Here is a 22,482-nt window from a genome sequence, read left to right as displayed (position 1 = left end):
GCAAAGATGCTGGGGTGTAATGATGTCCTCAAAACTATTTCAAAGGGTCTACAATGCGAAAATTATTTTCATAATTATACTAAGATGCTATTTGCCATTTTCACTTGTTGACATCTATGCTAATTACATAAAAGCAATGGTGGGTTCAACTGCTGTTACCTTTACAAGAATCAAGGTAATGGTACCAATGGTTCTAGTAATCTTCATATTCTTTTGCTACCAGGCATTTAGTTTTTAAAAAGTCAGTTTCATTTCATGTCATTGAACAAGAGGTATAAATTAATTTTATTACTTCTTAACTGTCAAATTAAGTATTTTTAATTTTCTGTATGAGTAACTGGAAATTACACATACAGCAACTCTGTCACATACTGTTATCTCAAGAAAGAGTATTTGTGAAATTTTGTGAATTGCAAGCTAAATTAGCTGCTTTATTAATGAAACAGTATTTACAATAATTGACAAAGTTTGATCATTCTACTTGAGTAAGTGGTACACATTTTCTTTGAAATTGTATAAAGGGAATCTGTTACTGCAAGTGAAACAAATGGTAATATTTGTTGTCAGTGAGAAAATTTCAAGCTTTCAAACAAATATTAGAATTTTGGAAAACTTGTAACTGCTCTGTGAACTTTGATAGCTTCCCATATGGTGTGAATGCCAACACCCAGGGTTTGGCCAGATGTAACCAAATTTTGCAAGGGACTACAAGTGCCTACAGAAATGGGATAGGACTGAGTTCACTGTAAACAGGGTAAACTGGAGCTACTACTTATCTTTACTTAGCCTACTGACAATGAGCCAGAACAGCAGTGTTGAACAACCAAGAAAGTGGACTGCCATCTCAATAGAGGGATATCATACAGAATTTTGCCTCCCCTATCACTCCTCCCAGTCTCAACATCAGGGAAGAAAGGGTCTAGAAAGAGAAAGGGCAGAAGTGTCTGACAAACAGAAATTATCCACCTACCCCCAAAGTTGTAAGTTCCAGATAAAGGTCTAGTCTGCCCTGGGAGGAAGTGAGAAGAGCACTGGATTAAAGCTGACTAAAGTTTTAATATGAAGAGAACTGACTCTTAAATACTAGAATGAAATGAAGTTTTGAAAATTATAGAATTATTTCCAGATGCTGTTAAGGTAGCTGATACCCAGTGGGAAAGGGAAGTTTGACACGCTGGAGTTAAGAGGCAGTTATAGACCAAAATAAAAACTGATTTGTATTAATATCCCAACAAGTTAAGGCTCCTCAATACAATTGTTACACATAGATGGACAGTCTCTGAAATTAGTTTCCACACAAATTGGTGTTCTTAGCCTTCCATCCCTCCATTCCTTTTTTGTATAATCAGTGGAATTGAAGAGGGGTGCAAGCAATGATATCCTGGTATGAGTTCTAGCATACCATAATATTTAAGTCTAGAACTAGTCCGTCAATTTGGATTAGTTCACTCGTATTTGTAGCTCTGTATGATAAACGCTAAGTGGATAAGAACCGTATTTCTGCATCTGGGAGGATACCATCAGAGTCACAAATGTGAATGGACAAATAAACATTACTAATGATAGGAGATGCTGAAAGTAATAATAAGTATTTCAAATAACACAATGGAGGAGATTGCTGGGAACACAGCTCACAGAGCAGAAATTAATTGGATATCTCAATGCTTTCAGCTTTCACCTTTTAATGATTCAACCCAAGAAGAAACCCAAAAGGAGGCTTATCTGACAAAGAGGAAAAACCAGTGTATTTTGAATGGATGCTGTTCAACTGCACAATACAGAGGAAGGAAAATGAAGGATCTAAAGAAAGAGATTAAGAGAAAATCAAGTGGAAGCTCATCAAAAAGTGGAACCTGATTTGGGGCCGAACATGGAGGGTGGACAGGCATGAATGATAGACAGAGTGGAACAATTCCTGGATGAATGAGAGACAATAATGTAGAGTGGCTGTGACACATTGCATTATTAATACATACCGAGACTGAATTGCGGGTAATGTTCATGAATCTAACTGCAATTAGTACAGGTTTCTGGATTAGGAAGGGCATGAAAAGGAAAGCAGAAGGTTAGAATGTACATGTCATTGCCCCATTAAAAGAGAAGGTTTAATCTTGCAGTGGACTGAATATCCATCTTCTGTAGCACTGGGAAAAAAGCATAGCTTATCTATCTGCTTTGAAAAGTAGCTTTATAGCAAAAGGCTCTTCCCTACCTACCTGGATAGCCACCACTAAATTGGGCCTCTCAGAATTGAGCTCCTAAAAGTTCATACTACAGAAATGTTTCACTTTTAAGTGGGATTTGTTTTTAATTTCTGGGGAAAAGATTTAGATAGCATCCTATCATAGGTTTTATTTAATATCTTTACTGCCTGCAAAAAGCCCAAGCTTATGTTTGTTTTTGCAGAAGAACCTTCACTACCTTAACCAATAGACCCTTAAGCACTTATTCTGTGCCAGGCAGATTAAATAATAAAGGAAGAAAAAGAATTATTTTAGTGCTAATCTAAATGCAAACTGTGAAGATATGGAGGAAGTATTGCTGGACCCCTGAAAGAGTAAGGGCATGATGAAGCCTGCTTCTCTTTAAGAGATTTATTGGGAATCTGAAATGGGTGCTCATTGCCACAATTTTATTTTACAACTAAGAGGAAGTGTACAAAATGGGCAATAACTAAACCTTAATCAGCAGTTTTCCAGTTATCCTGAAAACTGACTTCAGGATAACATATATGGATAACTCCAGTTGCAAAGGAAGATATTAAAAAGTGGGCAAACTGAGGAAATAAATTACCAGTTTTACAAGGACTGTCTCAAAACATAACCCCAAACTCAAAGAAATACATTTTGATTACAGTAGACTTATAAATGGAATTCCATTTCCTTAAAAATCAAATGATTCCATTAAAATTCAATTACAAATGATTCAGTTCTCTACATCCCAGGAGTCCTGTCAGGACCACCAAAAGTGACACGGTTAAAGGTGGGAACAGACAATGGAAGGAAGTAGAGAAAAAAGTTAGAAAAGGATTAAGTTTTCATAGAAAGAACATGAAAATAAAGCAGGGCAGATTATTAAGACACCAACATGTTATCCAAATACTTGATATGAAAAATTCTACACATTTAATCACATATATTCTGTAATGTAACCAAAGAGAGCTAGCAGATTAAGCATGAGTGGTGACTTTTTACTTGTTCCTTGTGAAAAAGATTCTGATAATAATCCTTGTATACACCACAAAAGCATATTTAAATTCCTAAATCAACTCCCATTTTTCCATGATTCCATGTCTTGCATCTTACCATTGATCTACGTATCAGTGACAACCTGGTCTTTGCCTTATTCTCAGCAAATTCCAAGCTACTGATATCTTTGAGACGAGCCTTGTACTTATTCATTTGTTCCACAACGATGAGCTCCACACAGCTGGAAACAGGAGAAAAGAGAAAAACCTGTTAACAGCTGAAGTAAATAAAATAAATTATAACACTCACAGACTGTTTTTGTGGTAGACAGTTGAAAGATGAAGGGAAAAATCAACATCACTTACTTGATAAACTCAGAGGTTTAGAATGACGGTTCACAACTTTGGATGCATTTTAGAAACCATCTAAAGAGCAGTTACGGCTGGGCACAGTGGCTCACACCTGTAATCCCAGCACTTTGGGAGGCCGAGGAGGGCAGATCACCTGAGGTCAGGAGTTCGAGACCAACACGGCAAACACAATGAAACCCTCTCTCTACTAAAAATACAAAATCAGCCAGGTGTGATGGTACATGCCTGTAATCCCAGCTACTTGGGAAGCTGAGGCAGGAGAATTGCTTGAATCTGGGAGGTGGAGGCTGCCGTGAGCCAAGGTCGTGTCATTGCACTCCAGCCAGAGCAACAAGAGGAAAACTCCATTTCAAAAAAATAAAAAATAAAGAGCAGTTACAAATACCAATCCCCAGGCTACACCCTAGACCAATTAAATCAGACTCTCTGGGGATGGGATCCAAATATTGATATTTTTTAAAAGTTCCTTTTGCAGTCAAGATTAAGGAGAGCAAAAGAAAACCACTTTAGAAAGAAAGCAGAGACTCAAGAAAGAAGACCAAGGTGAAATACAGGAATATACTAAAGTATTAAGACCAAAGGATTCAGAGCCATAAGAGCACAGTTAGACAGGAACAGACTAAGTGTCCAAAATGTGGTAAAATAGAAATTTAAAATCTATTTAGAAACTATAAGCCATCCTAAAGAAAAGCCAGATTTAAAAAATAAGACACTTTAAAACAAATGATGCTCAGTTGAATCTAGAAGTTTGCATCCTCAGCGTAAGAAAACCCAGCAGTATCCAACAATCTTCTTAAAAACACCTGAATTTATGAACCCATTCACTATGTTTGACATCTGGATACAGTGACTACACAGTCAAAAGTCCCGGAGGTCTTGCAGAAGTTATGGTAACTGGCCTTACGTGGTAGTCTTACTGATGTCCTGTACGCTTTGTAGTGGGTCAGTGGTGTCAGGGCAGCGGAGAATGCAGGGTGCAAACACAATGGCCAAAGCATTAGCAGACATTCGATTAGTATCTTCCTGTAGAGCAATCCTAAGAAATAAAACAAAACAAGAAACAAGTGACTAGGGGATAAAAAGGGAGCACCACAGGGAAACAGGCAGAAGAGATGAGCAGAAGACAGTTACGACATGTACTGCACAGTACCAGAAGGATATCCATGTAAGTTTAAGGGTGTGTAGACTTTTCCCAAGTTGTTCTTCTGTTCCTTTGTCTCTGAAAAATGTATTTTCACTTTGTTCTTTCCTTGAAGCAGTCTAGGTCAGCCAATAGTTTCCCAAGGGAAATTTGTGACCTACCTGCTTAAGGCCAAGATCACGAGATGAACATGTCTAAAGAATGCAGAGTCGGCCAGGAACAGTGGCCCACACCTGTAATCCCAGCACTTTGTGAGGCTGAGGCGGGCAGATCACTTGAGGTCAGGAGTCTGAGACAAGCCTGGCCAACATGGCAAAACCCTCTCTCTACTAATAATACAAAAATTAGCCAGGTGTAGTGGCACATGCCTGTAATCCCAGCTAACAGGGAAGCTGAGGCATGAGAATCACTTGGAACTAGTGAGGCAGTGGTTGTAGTGAGCCGAGATCACACCACTGCACTCCAGCCTGGGTGACAGAGTGAAACTGTGTGTCGATGATGATGATGATGATGATGATGATGATGATGATGATGATTATGACGACGACGACGACTGGGTGACAGAGTGAAACTGTGTGTCAATAATGATGATGCTGATGATGATGATGATGATGATAATGATGCACAGTAGAGGCTTTAACCAAAAATAAAGATGGCTTTCTTCTCAACTACTGCTGACATTTATGCACAGGTGAAGAGACACTACTCCCAATACCTCTTTGGTCAATTAATTGCTGAGAATGATCTGAACACCCCCATATGAATTAGGTCATTTCAAAAGATATACCTCCTTTCTAGCTCAGCTGTTAGAAAACAGGCTAAGCTACACAGTGCCATCATGAGGCTGAAGCTGCTACATGGTTCAAACAAGGGCAGAAAAGCAACTGCCATGCATTCCAGCTCAGCTAAGGGTTTCTGCTCCAAGGTATCCTAACCACCTTCTTGAGACACTGACTTTATAAATAGAAGAAAAAACATAAATATTTGTCAGTTTTCCAAATGGAGAAATTCTTTATCTATTTAAATTAATCCAAGAGAAACTATTAAAAATCATTCCCTTGCTCCTTAAAGTTACCTGACTAGATGAAAGATGAGGCGTTCCAATGTATTGAGATGAGTTCGGGAGAGTTGATCAATTACAGAGTACACACCACGGATTGTCTCCTTCCTCTCCTGAAGGCCTAAAAACAGTAAGAGCAGAAACTAAGACTGAATATTCCCTCTTATATGCTGTCTTTTCCTCCCAGACACTATGAAGCAAAGGAGGCTGGCTACAGAGTTTTAGGAGTCGCTGTACCTGTAGAGCAGGAGAAGAACAACACCCAGTAACTACTTAACTCCCTTTGCTTGAGTTCTATATTCATAAGCAGTCTCCTGAGTTTGAATCTATACTGCAGTAATCCTTAATAACAGCAAGGGGATAGAGTTGTTCTAGTTTTTCAGTCATTGTGTAGCAGACTGATTTCCCATTAAAATCAACATAATTTATGAATCCTCAGCGCCTAAATACCTCTAGGAAGCCCTTATAGCACTGAGAAACTAAATTCTGAAACCTGTTAAACTTGGCATATAACAGCCAGCTTTACACATGCTACTTGCCTAGATTCACAATTTAAATGAACATAAGCCTAATCTTGAAACTCTTATTTTTAATATTTCAATCTATTTTATAAACCCAGTCTTTAATTTCTTTGTAAGAAGCAACCAAGTGGCTCACTCAGAAAATTTTTAGGACACTGACATTTTAATGAGTCTCTAAAAAGTCAACATTTGAATAGGTAACAGTATACTGGCAGTTTTGTATTCACTGTCAAAAGCTTACCTTTGGATCTATAAGAATAAAACCATTAACCACTAGAGGATGACTTGATAACTTATACTGAAGATGGCAGTTCTTTTCCAACTATAGGCTTTCTCTCTAACCCAGGAAGTCTATGCTTACCCATAGCTCGAAGAAATTCCTCATAGAGTTCAAAGGTCATGAGAGGATTGGGCAAATCTCGAAGCCATTGTTTGAATACACTTGCAATGACGTGTATGTTATAGTCATCTAGATTTACACTCTCAGCATCTATTTAGAGACAAGAGTTAGATAACAAAGCCAAAACATGCAAAAAGATTCAAATAATTCACTTTAGAAACTATCATCATTAAAGGAAGGCTTCATGTTTCTTAATCAAACCGTCTAACCTATTTTCCACAATGTAATTCCATGCTTTGGAACTGTGCTTCTAACTGTGGTGAAAGAATACTTCTTGTTTACTTGTTTTCCAAATCTGTTGTGGACTGAAATGTATAAAATAAAAGATCATGGCCAGGCATGGTAGCTCATACCTGTAATCCCAGTTCTTTGGGAGGCTGATATGGGTGGATCACTTGAGGCCAGGATCCTTAGAAAGCAGCCTGGCCAACATGGTAAAACCTGTCTCTACTAAAAATATAAAAATTAGCTGGTTGTGGTGGCACATGCCTATAATCCCAGCTACTTGTGGGGCTGAGGCAAAATTGCTTGAACCCAGGTGATGGAGGATGCAGTGAGCCAAGGCCAAGCCACTGTACTACAGCCTGGGCAACAGAACAAGACTGTCTAAAAAATAAATAAATAAATCATATGTTTTGATGCTGAAGCATTGTTAAATTGCTCTAAATGTCTCTAAATGCTTGTTCGCAGTTTCTGTACTCACCTTGTTACAGAGTTGTCTATAGACCACACTTTTGAGTAGCAATGTTTTACATGACAAATGAAAAAAAGCATACAGGACATTTTCGGGAAGTAAGGCTGATTTTAAGTCATTCTTAGAGATAAAAGGACAGTGATAACTGAGCTTAGAAAATGTAAAGGAAACACCCTTACCCGTTTCACTTATAAAGTCTCTAAGGTTATACAGATTAGATAACTGGGAAGATTCAGGATGAATGATTTTCACTTGTGCTGTTTCAAGGTATCAGAGACAAAGTCAGCAACTGCCTGTAAACTACAGTAGACCAAGTCTCTTGTAGACAGAACCTCCTGCTTGAGTTTTACCGGTCATTGTCTCTTACTATTTTCATACTCAATTCATTTCTCATGATTTTTTCATAAGAAACAGCATTGTAGGTAGGTTCTTGGCCAAACAAGGAAACACTCTGTACTCTGCTTCTTTCAAAAAGATCTATTCCTTTCCAACAGTGGTAAAGTGTAGAAGTTGATGAAATCAAAGTCAATCCCCTGCATGAATCCTGGTACTAAAACTACAGCTCTACAAAGATACATGCTCAACTCACTAATTATCAGTTTGAGTAACTGCCATCAATGTAGGCAGGCAAAAAGATGATACACAGGAAAGAGTGCTCCTTGAGTCAGAATAATAAAGAGAAAGGGGAAATAGCTTAGATTATGAATTCAGAAGATCTGGGGTTAAATCCAATTTGGTCACTTATTGGTGATGAGCCTTTGGGCAAGATCCTCTGTAAGCCTCAGTTCCTTTTTCTGTAAATGGGGATAATAACATCCCTTATTCATTGGATTGTTGTGAACATTGTAAAAACATTAGCACACCACCCAGCATAAGCATCAACAGCTCATTATTTAACTTCCCTGTACTTTAGTTTTCTTCTTTGTAAATCAGAGGTATCACAATTTTACCAAATTATTGCAAAAATTAAGTGAGATCTGTCCCAAGTGCAAATGATATGCTCAATATGTCTGCTAAATTGACTACATAAAACCAGACTCTTTAGAAAGCCAAAAACTGGTTTTTTTTAAAAAAGCATCACAGTCTAGAATGCATTCTTCTGGCTGTTAAGGATCGACATGTAATGAAAACTTTAAGAGCATGAAATTACCTATTTAAATAAAAGTATTTCATTATGATTTAGAGGCCACTATCTTACCTGTATCTAGACCCTGTCGAAGCTCCTTGATTTTATTGGTTGAACCAGACTTTCGGTAAATACCTTCTGTATATAGTCCATGCATTTCAATGTAGTTTATGAGCTTTTCCACCACTAAAGGAACAGTTCGGTCTTCACTGGTCAAACGGGACAGTTCAACCCCAAATTGCCGAGATGATAGTTCTGGATCATACTAAATGAAAGGTAATTTTTAGTTTCCAAATGCATTCAAACATCTTGAAACATGTTTAACCAGTTCACCAGGAGCTACTTTTTACGTCCTCTGAATTTTTATGAGCATAGTTAGAAGAGTTGGGAGACAGAGAATTATGTTTAACTAAGTATAAATAAGTAAGATACTAGTTTTAATCCTTTTCTACCAGAATCTACCAAAAAAAAAAAAGGATTTCTACCAGAATCTCCAAAAAAAAAAAAAAAAAAAAAAAAATGAAGGCAATGGCAAAGGGCTACTTTCTCCTCCTGTTAAAAAAACATTTCAAAAGCAAAGGTAGGATTCGAGTGTGGGGAAAGGAGTTGGATTTTATATGCTAACAGCTTGACCACTGACCAGGTACCACTAGAAGATCTACTGATTTGATAAGAATTAGAGTTGTCAGCAATTTCTTAAGCATAAGAATGCTTTAATGTTTATGTAAACTTTATGGAAGTTTAACTGAAAATGATTTCATAACTAAAGGCAGAGGTACACATAGATCAGCCCATGACTACTGTTACAGCTCTTTTATATTGACTTGAATAGTGTATCTGATATCATACTTTATTTATTTTTGAGATAGTCTCGCTCTGTCATCCAGGCTGGAGTGCACTGGCGTGATCTCAGCTTACTACAGCCTCTGCCTCCCACGTTCAAGTGATTCTCGTGCCTCAGCCTCCCAAGTAGCCACCACACCCAGCTGATTTTTGTATTTTTAGTAGAAACGGGGTTTCACCATGTTGGCCAAGCTGGTCTTGAACACCTGACCTCAAGTGATCTGCCTACCTCAGCCTCCCAAAGTGCTGAAATTACAGGCATGAGCCACTGTATCCAGCCGATATCATACTTTATTAACCTACAGGTTAATTTATATCTTATGTGACTGCAACAGAACAGCTTACCTTTAAGATTATTTGAAGTAATTCATTGAAAAGAAAAATGGCAGGTATCATTCCTGAGACCAAAAACTGTAAATCTTTCTTTCCTTCTCCTGCACTATTGTCCTTCCCTAACTGTATATTCCATTTTCTCCTTTAACCTCCGTCCAACCAGTTGCCAAGTCAATCGGTCCATCCTTTCTACTTTTTCTTTTCTCAGTGTCATCACCCCAGCTCAAAACTGTATCACTAACCAATTAGACTATTTCAACAGTTTCTTGGCCAGTTTCCCCATATTAATTTTCCCCTTTTAATATATTCTGTAGCATATATAATCTGCTTTATTATCCTCAAAAACCTTCAGTGGCTAATGAGTATATAGCAAACTAAAGTGCAAACAATCTTGAATCTCATACTCAGGACCTTACTTACACTGATTCTAATTTCTACTTTCCAGTCTTACATTCATACATTTGTCATTTATGTGCTAGGTACCAAGGAAACAAAATCAAGTCCCTTCTGCTTAAGACAAGTAGTGTTAGGCCAGGGGTGGTGGCTCACACCTGTAATTCCAGTCCTTTGGAAAGCCGAGGTAGGTGGATCACCTAAGGTCAGGAGTTGGAGACCAGCCTGGCCAACAAAGTGAAACCCTATCCCTACTAAAAATACAAAAATTAGTTGGGTGTGGTGGTGGGTGCCTGCAATCCCAGCTACTCAGGAGGATGAGGCAGGAGAATCGCTTGAACCTGGGAGGCGGAGGCTGCAGTGAGCCGAGACTGTGCCATTGTACTCCAGCCTAGGTGACAAGAGAGAAAAACTCTGTCTCAAAAAAAAAAAAAAAAAGGACGATTAGTGTTAGTGTGTGGGGATAAGTAAAAATAACAAATAGATGTATTAAGTATTATGGAACCACAGAAGAGAGATAGGTAGATCAGGAAAGACTAGGCTGAATAACAAACAACTAATAATCTTGAAAAGACCTGATGTTTAACCTTAGTGTTGGAAAGCAAGTAGTATGTAAGTAAAGAAAGCAAAATCTTTTAGGCACAGGAAATATAAAACTACAAAGTTGGGCAAAGCAAAGCAGTTAAGGAAAGGAAGCCATCAGAAAATTTTAAATAAGGGAAGACATAATCAGTTTATTAGTTTGTATCAGTATTACTTTGCATCATTCACATATCTACATACTCTGCATTCCAGCACTTAAATCTTAGAGTATTAATTTTGTGTCTATTTTGACATATGCTAAATTATCTTAATATCAGACAATATCTCTGCAAAGTATTTCCAAGTCTGAGGCAGAATAGAAAGGATACAATCTTGGAATATTTCAAGGATCCGTATTAAAAGTTTTGCCTTGTCACTATGTGAACTTGGCTAGGTTATTTCACATTTGCAACAGAAATACTACCCTTCTAATTCAGAGGGTTGTTGTAAAGATTAAGTTGAACATACACAGCATGACAACCTGGTATATGTCAAATACTAAGTTATTATAGAAATAGAATAGAATAAGCCTTGCTATAATGATTGAATTTTAGCCAAATGTTTTCCTAATGCTGGGACACAAATGCGCAAATGCATAGCCTGTTTATTTAAATCCCTATGGCATTAGAAATGTTATTACTTGTGTAGGCAAAAAAATAGCTACTCAGGAGGCTGAGGGAGGAGAGTTGCTTGAACATGGGAGGCGGAGGTTGCAGTGAGCGAAGGTGGTGCCACTGCACTCCAGCCTGGAGACAGAGAAAGACTTCGTCTCAAAAAAAAAAAAAAAAAAAAAAAATTCTGAGTTTTTTTCTAAAAATATATTTTTTATAGCTTTTTTAGTTTTATACTTATTTTTCATTTACACTAACTTCAATGTGTATTTTAAATAAAATCTTCATTGAGCTATGACATACATAAATTGCGAATTACAGCTTCATGGATTTTCACAAAGACTCAAATTAAGAAACAGAATATTACCAACAGTTTAAAATTCCCCTAGATCCCTTCCACCCACTATGCCCTTTACCCTTCACAAATAACCAGTATCTGTACTTCTGTCACTAACATCTAGTTTTACCTGCTTCTGAATGTCATATAAATGGAAAAAGAGTATGTGCACCATGAGTTAGTTTCATCTATTTTTGACCTTTGTTTAAATGTACTCTTTTGTCTCTAGCTTTCAGTCAACATTATGTTTGTATCAATCGTTTAATATCACTACTGTGCTTTATTCTACTATATAAAGACACTACATTTTATTTATTCATTCTAATGCTAATAGACACTTAGGTTTCTTCTAAGTTTAGGTATATTTCATATAATGTTCACATTGTCTTTGGCACAAATATGTATGTATATCTGTTGGGTATACATCTTGCAGCAGTATTGCTGAGTCATGAGAAATGCTTATGCTTATGCTTAAAAGGTTTGATAAATACTACCAAATAATTTAAAGCGTGTTTAGGCCAACCTACACTCCTACCAGCAATGTATTAAAGTTTTAGTTGTTTTCCATTGTAATCATTCAAATGAGTATATGGTATATCTCTCTGTGTTTTAATTTGCACGTGCTTGATGACTAGTGACGCTGGACACCTTTTCACATGTTATTGGTTATTTAGAAATCCATTTTTGGCCAGGCGCAGTGGCTTATACTATAATCCCAGCACTTTGGGAGGCCTAGGAAGGCAGATCACATGAGACCAGGAGTTCAAGACCAGCCTGGGCAACCTGGTGAAACTCTGTTTCTACTAAGAATATAAAAAAATTAGCTGGGCATGGTGGGGGACACCTATATTCTCATACTGAGGAGGCTGAGATCAGAGGATCACTTGAGCCCAGGTAGTCAAGGCTACAGTGAGCCAAGATTATACCAATATACTCTAGTCTGGACAACAGGTGTAAGACCCTGTAAACAACAAGAAAGAAGAAAGAAAAGAAGAAAGAAGAGAACGAAAGAAAGAGAAAGAGAGAAAAGAAAAAAAGAAATGAATTTTTTTGTTTGTCTGTCTTTTTTTGAGATGTCATCTCGCTCTGCCGCCCAGGCTGGAGTGCAGTAGCACAAACTTGGCTCACTGCAACCTCCGCCTCCCAGGTTCAAGCAATTCTCCTGCCTCAGCCTCCAGAGTAGCTGGGACTAGAGGCACACGCTGCCACGTGCGGCTCATTTTTTGTATTTTAATAGAGACAGTGTTTCACCGCATTACCCAGGCTGGTCACAAACTCCTGAGCTCAGGCAATCTGCCCACCTCGGCCTCCCAAAGTGCTGGGATTACAGGTGTGAGCCACCGTGCCCAGCCGTTTCTCTTTTATTTTACACTAAAAAATAACAAGTCACTGTTTTCTTGGCTTCCATCACGTCTGTCCAGAAGTCAGCTGTCAATCTTTTCACTGCTCCTTTAGGTAACGCTTTTTCCCCTCTGAATGCTTTTAAGAATTTTCTTTTTCTTTTGTTTGGAGCACTGTACATCTAGGTGTGGTTTTCTCTGTATTTGTCCCACTTTAGGTTAAAGGGTTTTATGAACCTGTGACGTGCTCTGTTAGCCATTATTTCTTAAAAAACGTTGCTTCTGCCTTGTTCTCTCTACTTTCTTCCTGGACTCCAATTCTAATACATTTAAGAACCTTCATCCTTTCCCCTATGTCTCTCACAACTATTTCTGTATTTCTCCATCCTTTTTGCTCTTTATGCCTTGATATTTCTACCAACATATCTTTCAGTTCACTGAACTTCTCCTTCTTTTTGAGATAGGGTTTCACTCTGTTGCTCAGCTCATGGTTCACTGCAGGCTTAACCTCTCCGGCTCAAGTGACCCTCTCGCTGTGGCCTCCTTAGTAGCTGAGACTATGGGCATGTGCCGCCATGCCCAACTAATTTTTTTATTTTTAGTAGATACGGGTTCACCATGTTGTCCAAGCTGGTGTGAACTCCTGGGTTCAGGTAATCCACCCACCTCGGCCTCCCAAAGTGCTGGGATTATAGGCATAAGCCACCACACCTAGGCCAAACTTCTCTTCTGCTATGACCATTAAACCTATATTTTTGGTTTATCATTTCAACTGAATTTTATACTTCTGGAATTTCCATTCGATTCTTTTAAAATATATATTTAAATATATGCAGTTATCCTTTGGAGAATGATTCCAGGATACCCTCCTCGCCCCCCACGGATACCAAAATTCCATGGATACTCAAGTCTTTTATATAAAATGGTGTAGTATCTGCAAATAACCTACATACTTCCTCCTGCATACTTCAAATCATCCCTAGATTACTTAGAATACCTAATATAATGCCTCAAATTACTTTATTCTGTGGATTCAATGTAGTATTTGGTACACAGAAAACTGAAGTTTTACTTTTTGGAACTGTGTGGAATGTTTTTTCCCCAATTACTTTTTTTTTTTTTTTTGAGTTGCAGTCTTACTCTGTTGCCCAGGCTGGAGTGCAGTGGCACAATGTCAGCTCATTACAACCTCTGCCTCCCAGGTTCAAGTGATTCTCCTGCCTCAGCCTTCCACGTAGCTGGGATTATAGGTGCCCATGACCATACTCGGCTAATTTTTCTTATGTTTAGTAGAGACAGGGTTTCCCCATGTTGGCCAGGCTGGTCTTGAACTCCTGATCTCAGGTGATCTGTCCACCTCAGCCTCCCAAAAGTGCTGGGATTACAGGCATGAGCTACTGTGCCTAGCCCCCAATTACTTTTGATTTGTGGTTAACTTTACAGACATGGAACCCATGCATACAGCTGTATTTCAGTTCTTTGGCTAACTTCTCCATATTTTTATCTATTATTTAAACACATTAATGAAAAATCCCTTAACATATGTATCTGGTAATTCACTAACTGGCTTATCTGTAAGTCTGTTGATACTGGCCATTGGTTTTTCTCTTAATTTTATTTCTTTATGTCTGAGATTATATATAAAAAAGTTATAAAGGCTCTGAATGATGTTATCTTTCTAGAGACACTTCACCCTATTCTTTCTAATGGGTGGCTTAGGAGAACAAGGAACAGATCACCTTAACAGAATCAAGGAGTGGCTCAAAGTTAGTTTGTAGTTTTTGTTAAGCTCAGTTTATCAATAGTTCACCCCCATTCCTAGAGTGTACTTCTTCAGAGGTCTCACTGAGAGTCTAGGGTATTGCCTAGGGCCTCTCTCCTCAATGGTAAATTCTGTAATTCTAATTTTTCTCCCCTTAGCATTGAGAGACTGTAGAAAACTTTAATCTTCTTTTCTAATTAACTTCTTAGACTTTTGCCCTGTACAGTTTAAGAATTCAAAAAAAAAACAACAAAAAATGCCTTGAGTGGAAAACCTCTGAGTTTCAGGGTGCCTTCTCAAGATGACTGGATCCCTCAAGTCCTGTCAGCCCCAAATTTCAACTTTTGTCTCTAAAGTCTTATGAGATTCCCAAATGCTCTACTGGCTCCTCTGACTCTTCAATGTGGCCCTCTGCCCAGAATATTGGTTTCTTGTTTTACAACAAAAATTGAAAAATTCCTACTAGAAGAAAAACATCTCACAGATGTAGATTCACTACTCTGTATTCTCTTCTCTCTAAAATCTAGTTTCTAAGGTCCAGTTTGCCTGGGCAGTTCCCTGATGCTTGCCAACAGAATTTTTTAGTATTGATCTGACACAAGCTACTCCATCTTAGCTGGAAGCAAATGTCTCACTCATATTCTTTGTATTTTAAGTCCTGAATCAAATTTCTCTCTGTACTTTGCCATGATTAGTCTACTGCAAATAACACGCACACACATTTATATTTCAGATTTGCATACTATTATAACAACTGTCAGTATGTGATTAATGAATAAGAAAATGTGATTATACATCAATAAAAGCCTGAATTTTAAAAAAAGTTCACTTCCTTGAAATGTAAGATATCAAACAGTATGTGTACAGTATCTTTTAGATCTCTGTGTACTCAAGAGAAATATGTAAAAACACCAACCATGATGGTGAATTCTGCTGTTTGTTTAAATTTGTTCATCTTTAATTGAAGCTTACTGCATTAAGGATAATTCCTACGAACGCTTAGAAGTGTTTAAGGAAGTACGAAACCTTGAAAGCAGTGTTTTTCAAATTGTGGCTTATGAAATTAATTTAGTAGCTCACATATAGTAACGGTAAAATGATCTATGAAAATCAATTCAGTTTTGTAACATGTATCACCAAACGTGTGAACTGTATCACGGCATAAAATATATTTCTTACTGTGATTTGTGGTCAAGAAGTTTAAAAACTGGCCGGCCGTGGTAGCTCAAGCCTGTAATCCTAGCACTTTGGGAGGCCAAGGTGGGCAGATCATGAGGTCAAGAGATTGAGACCAACCTGGCCAACATGGTGAAACCGCATCTCTACTAAAATACAAAAAAATTAGTTGGGCTTGGTGGTGTGCACCTGTAGTCCCAGCTACCTCGGAGGCTGAGGCAGGAGATTTGCTTGAACCCAGGAGGCAGAGGTTGCAGTGAGCTGAGATCGCGCCACTGCACAGCCTAGTGCCTGGCGACAGAATGAGATTCTGCCTCAAAAAAAAAAAAAAAAAAAAAGTTTAAAAACCACTTATCTGCAAAACTATCAGAGAGGACTTAATTTCTTTCCATAAGACACAAAAGACCAATAGGTCTATTACTGATAGGTGTTAATTTCTTACCTTTTTAGAGCACTTGGTTGTGGTTTTCAGACAGCACTTCTTATGGCAAGCATACTTGCATACTGAAAAACAGGTGAAGAATGCAGCATTTTTAGAAGTTTGCACATCAATGATAAGAACTTGTCAGTTTATTTAGACCTACTTTTTTCCTTTAAATCTCAGACTGCTGTAATATGACATCCATACTTTATATAATGGTATAATTAAAAAGAACTTAAAACCCATTCTATTGGGTATAATGAAGTTGAAAACATGCTCTAAATTTCTAACCATAGTCAATAAAAAAGCTTTTTGGTCTTTCAAAACTGTTCATCCTGCCCCTATGCCACACAGTACCGCTTCCCACCAAATTTCAGCAGGATACTTATCTTTGTGGTTTGACTGACAAATTAGTGTTCATGTTCCATCACATAATATGCTCTACAACATACTAAAATCTCAGAAATGCCTATTAAAAATCATGCCTATAGATAAGGAAGGCATTACTGTCAAAGATCCTTCCTGAAATGAAAGCAAATTGGGTAGCAAAATCAGATAGAAGAAAGGTCTTATTTATCATCTCTAAAGGTTCAGAACAGAGCTCTGAAAAACCAGAACATGAAGAATATCAGTTGTGATAGGGAAAATGGGATAAAGAAAAGGTTCAGAGCTAAAATAATTTGCTGGAGTAGTAATAACCCAGGGTGGCTGGGCAGTTAGTGAAGAGGAAGAGGCAAATTAAGAGGAGGATACTGAGAACACAGTATCCTCATTTCCTTTTGTTATACCAGCTCTGGCTTCTGCATACCAATACCTGCATATCCTTTCTTGAGCTTATAAAATGTAACTTGTGGGCTTTTCAAGGCCAAGATCAAGTAAGGGAGGCCATGTCACTGTACTGGTGAAATCATTAGGGTAATAACAAAGAAAGTTAGTTAATTCTATTAAAAAAATCAAATCAGGCTGGGCCAGGCGCAGTGGCTTATGCCTGTAATCCCAGCACTTTGGGAGGCTGAGGTAGGTGGGATCACTTGAGGTTAGGAGTTCAAGACCAGCCTAACCAACATGGTAAAACCCTACCTCTACTAAAAACACAAAAACTAGCGAGACTATGGTGGCAGGCCCCTGTAATCCCAGTACTCAGGAGGCTGAGGCATGAGAATTGCTTGAACCCAGCAGGCAGAGGCTGCAGTGAGCCGAGACCACATCACTGCACTCCAGCTTGGGTAACAGAGTGAGACTCTGTCTCAAAAAATAAAAATAAAAAAATTCAAAAGATCAAATCAAACCAGCCCACCATAGTCATAAAAAAGCAAATTATTTAAATTTTAACTTTAAGTTACAGAAGAAACTAAACCTACAGGAATCATACTTACACTAAACAGTCAAATACATTTCAAACTACTTCCTATTTTCAGACTCATTATAATTTTTTAGACTACAGATAATAAAGGAAAAGGAAAACTGCTGCTGAACCATGGAGTAAATGAATATATACGAAGAGTGGCAGTCATACTGGATCCAATCCTTTCTTAGTATTTGCTTCATTCAATTTTAGCCCACTAACAGAAGCAAAGCTTCAGAAAACTAATAATAGCACCAGAGTAGACGTATAAAATAAGATAAGGGGTGGCTAAAGGTCCACTGTGAGCCAGACCAAGTTGATTTACAAAGAATCTCTACTCACATTATAGGATTTATGTTATGTCACTCTGTTAAAATGATTACAGTAGAAAAAGTACCTTTTGGGCTATAATCTAAGAATTCATTCATTTATCTATCCATCCATCCATCCATCCATCTATAGGTCTATTTACCCAACAAATATTTATTAAAACGTACTCTGTGCCATAACTGTTTTAGGCACTGACGGCATTTAAAAAAAAAAAAAAAAAAAAGACAGGACAGGGACAGTGGCTCACACCTGTAATCCCAGCACTTTGGGAGGCCAAGGTGGACGGATCACTAGGTCAGGAGTTGGAGACCATTCTGGCTGACAAGAGAAATCCCTTCTCTACCAAAAATACAAAAAATCAGCTGGGCGTGGTGGTGCCCGCCTGTAGTCCCAGCTACTTGGGAGACTGAGGTGGGAGAATCACTTGAACCTGGGAGGCAGAGGTTGCAGTGAGTTGAGATAGGACCATTGCACTTCAGCCTGGGCGACAAGACGGAAATTACATCTCAAAAAAAAAAAAGAAAGAAAGATAAACTTCCTGATTATAGAGCATATATTTTAGAGGCACAGACTGAAAACAATAAAACAAATACTTAATTTTGGGTGGTAATAAGTTGTTTAAAGACTATTAAGTCTCAGTAAAAGAATAAAGAATTTGGGGTGGGGGGTACTGGATGCAGTAGCTCATGCTTGTAATCCCAGCACTTTGGGAGGCCAAGGTGGGCAGATCACCTGAGGTCAGGAGTTCAAGACCAGCCTGGCCAACATGGCAAAACCCTGTCTCTATTAAAAATACAAAAATTAGCCGGGCGTGGTGGCGAGAGCCTGTAATCCCAGCTACTCCGCTGGCTGAGGTGAGAGAATCACTTGAACTCGGGAAGCGGAGGCTGAAGTGAGCTGATTATCATGCCACTGCACTCCAGCCTAGGCAACAGAGCAAGACTCCATCCCAAAAAAACAAACACACACACAGATAAAGAGAACAGAGAATTTGGGGACAAGGTGGCATTTAAACTGGAGGTAGAAAAGAGCTCTCTGAGAAGGTAAGATGTGAGTATGTGAGTGTAGGCATGAAGTAAATGAAATGTGAGGTCACACTAAAATCTGGGAGAAGACCATTTTAGATAGAGTGAATTACATGTATGAGGCTCTCAGTGACCAAATAACATCAAAGTATCTGGTTGAGATACAAACAATAGGTGAAGAGAGTATAGCAAGAGATGAGGCTAAAAATTTAGGTCATGTAAATAACTCCTTTATGTTAAAGAAGATAGAAGAAAACTCAAGGAAATAGAAATGTTATAGTTAAAAATATTCCTCAAAGATCTCTCATACTTACATTTGCAAACAGAGGCTCGGTCCATTATCCATATCAAAGAAGAACAGTATTCACAGTATGTAGGGATGCTATATTGGGTGGCCTTAAAGATGTGACCATTGTGTTCTTCAACCTGAATGAAAAAATTCAGCTATTTATATTAAAGCCAACACAGTAAATGCTGCCCTAACATGGTGAGCCACTGGGGAATCCTTCAATCCCTTGCTAAGTCTTCATTAGGCACTAATTACAGGGGGACGATTACAATCTGTTGAGAAATAACGTAAAAATAGAATATATTTTTCCTGCTTTCCAAAAGCTAACACTCTAGATAAACATGACCAAATTATATGAAAAACAGAAAGCAATGCAACAGACATATAATTGCTGTCTTATATGACTCTAACATTACATTAAAAGCAGTAGTCAAAGTATGTTTTCTTTTTTTTTTTTCCTGAGACATAGTCTTACTCTGTTACCTAGGCTGGAGTGCAGTGGTGCGGTATCATCTCACTGCAGCCTCCGCCTCCCAGGTTCAGCTGATTCTCCTGCTTTTGCCTCCCAAATAGTGGGGATTACAGGCTCCTGCCACTGTGCCGGAATAATTTTTGTATATATTTTTTTAAATTAGAGATGGGGTTTCACCATGTTGGCTGGGCTGATCTTGAACTCCTGATCTCAAGTTATCAGCCTGCCTCCAACTCCCAAAGTGCTGGGATTATAGGCATGAACCACTGTACCTGGTTAAAACATGTAATTTTTTGTAATCTCAGGCAACTTTTACAGTTGAAAATTACTGATGACCTCAGATAACTTTTGTTTACATGAATTATACCTATTGATATTACTATGCTAGCAATTAAAACTAAAAAAAAGTAAAGTATATATTCATTAATTTATTTAAAATTGACAATAAACGTATTATACATGAACATAACATTTTAATTAAAATTTATATCTTTAAAGCAAAAAAAAAAATTAGTAGCAATGGGGTATTGTTTTCCATTTTTGTAAATTTCTTTAATGTCTGGATTAATAAAAGACACCTGGATTCTCACATCTACTTCTGCACTCAATCTGTTCTAATATGTAGTTTAGTTTGAAATATATAAAGAAAATCTAGCTTAATATAGATATAAAAGTGGAAAATGAAGGAATATAGACTTACTAATAGATCTTTTTCTCCTCAAATTACGACAATCAAATAGTTGGAATGACTCATGACTATTCAGATCAGCTAATGAAACAGTATAAAAAAAATCTAAGCATAATGGGAAATTTAGACTGTAAAAAGGGTGACATCTCAAAGTTAATGAGTAAAAATGGACTTTAAATGATGTTGGTAACCACTGATAAGAGGCAAAATTAGATTTATATCTCTCACTGCACACCAGGACAAATCCATAAAGATTGGGATTTTAAAAAATGTGACCATTAAATTATTAGAAGAAAACACTGAGAATTCCTGTATAACCCTGAAGTGGGGAAAGTCTTAACTATGACTCAAAATTCAGAAGCTATGAAAAAATATATATTTGTAAGTTTAATTTCGTAAGTCTTATACATGACAAAAACCATAATAAGCCAAGTGAAAAGACAATGGACAAACAGGAAAAACATATTTTCAACTTTTATCACAGACAAAGGGTAATCTCTCTAATGTACAGAGTTGCTACTATGAGAAGGAAGAGATCAAAGCCAAAAGCAATACGGGTAATGAACAAAAACATATAGACTGCAGTTTAAAAAAAAAAAAAAGGCAAAAAAAAGCAAATGGTACTTAAGCACAAGAAAATACACTCAATCTCACTGAAAGTATGAGAAAAGCAAATTCAAACTGTGTAGAGATACAAACTACAAAATGAGACTACCTCTATTACAGGGAAATAAAGCAATATTTATTAAAATAACAAATGCATTCACCCTATGACCCAATAATTTCAATTCTAGGAATCCATCACACACACATATACATACAGTTCATTGTGCCACTGTAATTGTAGAAGACTAGAAGTGACCTAACAGTCCAGTAAGGAATGTTAGCCAGTTGTGAAATAGATTTCTGTGTATAGCTACTGTATTAGTTTTCTATTGCTCCTGCCACAAATTACCATAAATTTACAACAGTTATCATTTATTATCTCACAGTTCACTAAGCTAGAAGTCTGACACTTCTCAGAGTCATAGTCTTGTAGTCTCACCAGGTGAAAATCAGATATTGATAGGGGTGTGTGTCCTTCTGGATGCTCTGTGGAACAATCTGCTTTCAATCTCATTCAGGTTGTTGGTAAAATTCAGTTCCATGTGGTTGCTGGACTGAGGTCCTATTTCCTTGCTGACTATTAGCTGCCAATTAATTCTCAGGCTCTAGAGACTACTCATACTCCCTTGCTCAAAACCCTCCTTTCTCCATCTTCAGAAACAGCAAAACAGGACTGAGTCCTTCTCAGGCTTCATATTTCTATGACTACTTCTACCTATGTCTCCTGCATCATCTTCTACCTCATCTCTCTGAGTGACTCTTCTGCCTTCCTCTTATACTGGGCTCATCTGCATAATCCAAAATAAACTGTTATGTTAAAGTGAGTTGATTAGCAATCTTACACAGCAGTACCCAGATTATGTGTGAATGAATAACCAGGTGAGAAGAACTTTGGAGGGAATATCTTTAGAATTCTGCCAAAAATGCATAACCTAAATCAAATCATATAGAAATGCAAGACAAATTCAAATGGAAAAACATGCTATAAAATAACTGACTTATGTTCTTCCACAATGCTAATGTCATGAAAACTAAAAAGGCTAAGGAACTGTTCTTGATTAAAAGAGATTTAAAAGGCATAACAATTAAGTGTAACAAATTTCTTGTTATAAAGGAATGATACTGGGACAAATGGTGAAATCTAAATACAACTGGGTTAAGGCATACAGGTTTCTTTGTAATTCTCTTGCAACTTTTCTGTAATGTTGCAATTATGTCAAACAAAAAGAAGGGGAGAGGAGGGAAAGGAAGGACGGGAAATAACAAAATGAAACAAAAAGAACTGACCCAGGACAGTGAGAGGATTACTGCTGCTACAACAAGATGGTAGAGAGTAGTGAAAAATAAGGCTGGGCAGTAGTATAGGAGGGACCATGAAGTCCTTCCAAATCACTCAGCATTTAATCATTAAATTAAACATTTATAGAC

At 37.6% G+C, this 22,482-nt stretch overlaps 1 protein-coding gene across 9 annotated transcripts in view; it reads right to left on the bottom strand.

Annotated features, from left to right (window-relative positions):
• MYO9A (myosin IXA) overlaps positions 1 to 22,482 on the bottom strand; it is a 291,275-nt gene that overhangs the window by 22,300 nt on the left and 246,493 nt on the right. For 6 of the 9 annotated variants that reach the window (XM_074392722.1, XM_074392721.1, XM_074392727.1 and 3 more), the window contains 8 exons: positions 19,314 to 19,425; positions 16,321 to 16,382; positions 8,574 to 8,766; positions 6,643 to 6,771; positions 5,776 to 5,881; positions 4,464 to 4,595; positions 3,306 to 3,429; positions 1,977 to 2,030 (listed from right to left, as the gene is read on the bottom strand). In XM_074392722.1, the coding sequence (XP_074248823.1) occupies positions 1,977 to 2,030; positions 3,306 to 3,429; positions 4,464 to 4,595; positions 5,776 to 5,881; positions 6,643 to 6,771; positions 8,574 to 8,766; positions 16,321 to 16,382; positions 19,314 to 19,425 (912 nt within the window). The remainder of the gene's footprint in view (positions 1 to 1,976; positions 2,031 to 3,305; positions 3,430 to 4,463; positions 4,596 to 5,775; positions 5,882 to 6,642; positions 6,772 to 8,573; positions 8,767 to 16,320; positions 16,383 to 19,313; positions 19,426 to 22,482) is intronic. The other 3 variants (XM_074392724.1, XM_074392725.1, XM_003929673.4) reach the window with 1 other exon arrangement.

This window comes from Saimiri boliviensis, chromosome 2 (genome assembly GCF_048565385.1).
Source record: "Saimiri boliviensis isolate mSaiBol1 chromosome 2, mSaiBol1.pri, whole genome shotgun sequence".
Lineage (NCBI taxonomy): Eukaryota > Metazoa > Chordata > Mammalia > Primates > Cebidae > Saimiri > Saimiri boliviensis.
This window is presented reverse-complemented; position numbering and strand designations above follow the sequence as displayed.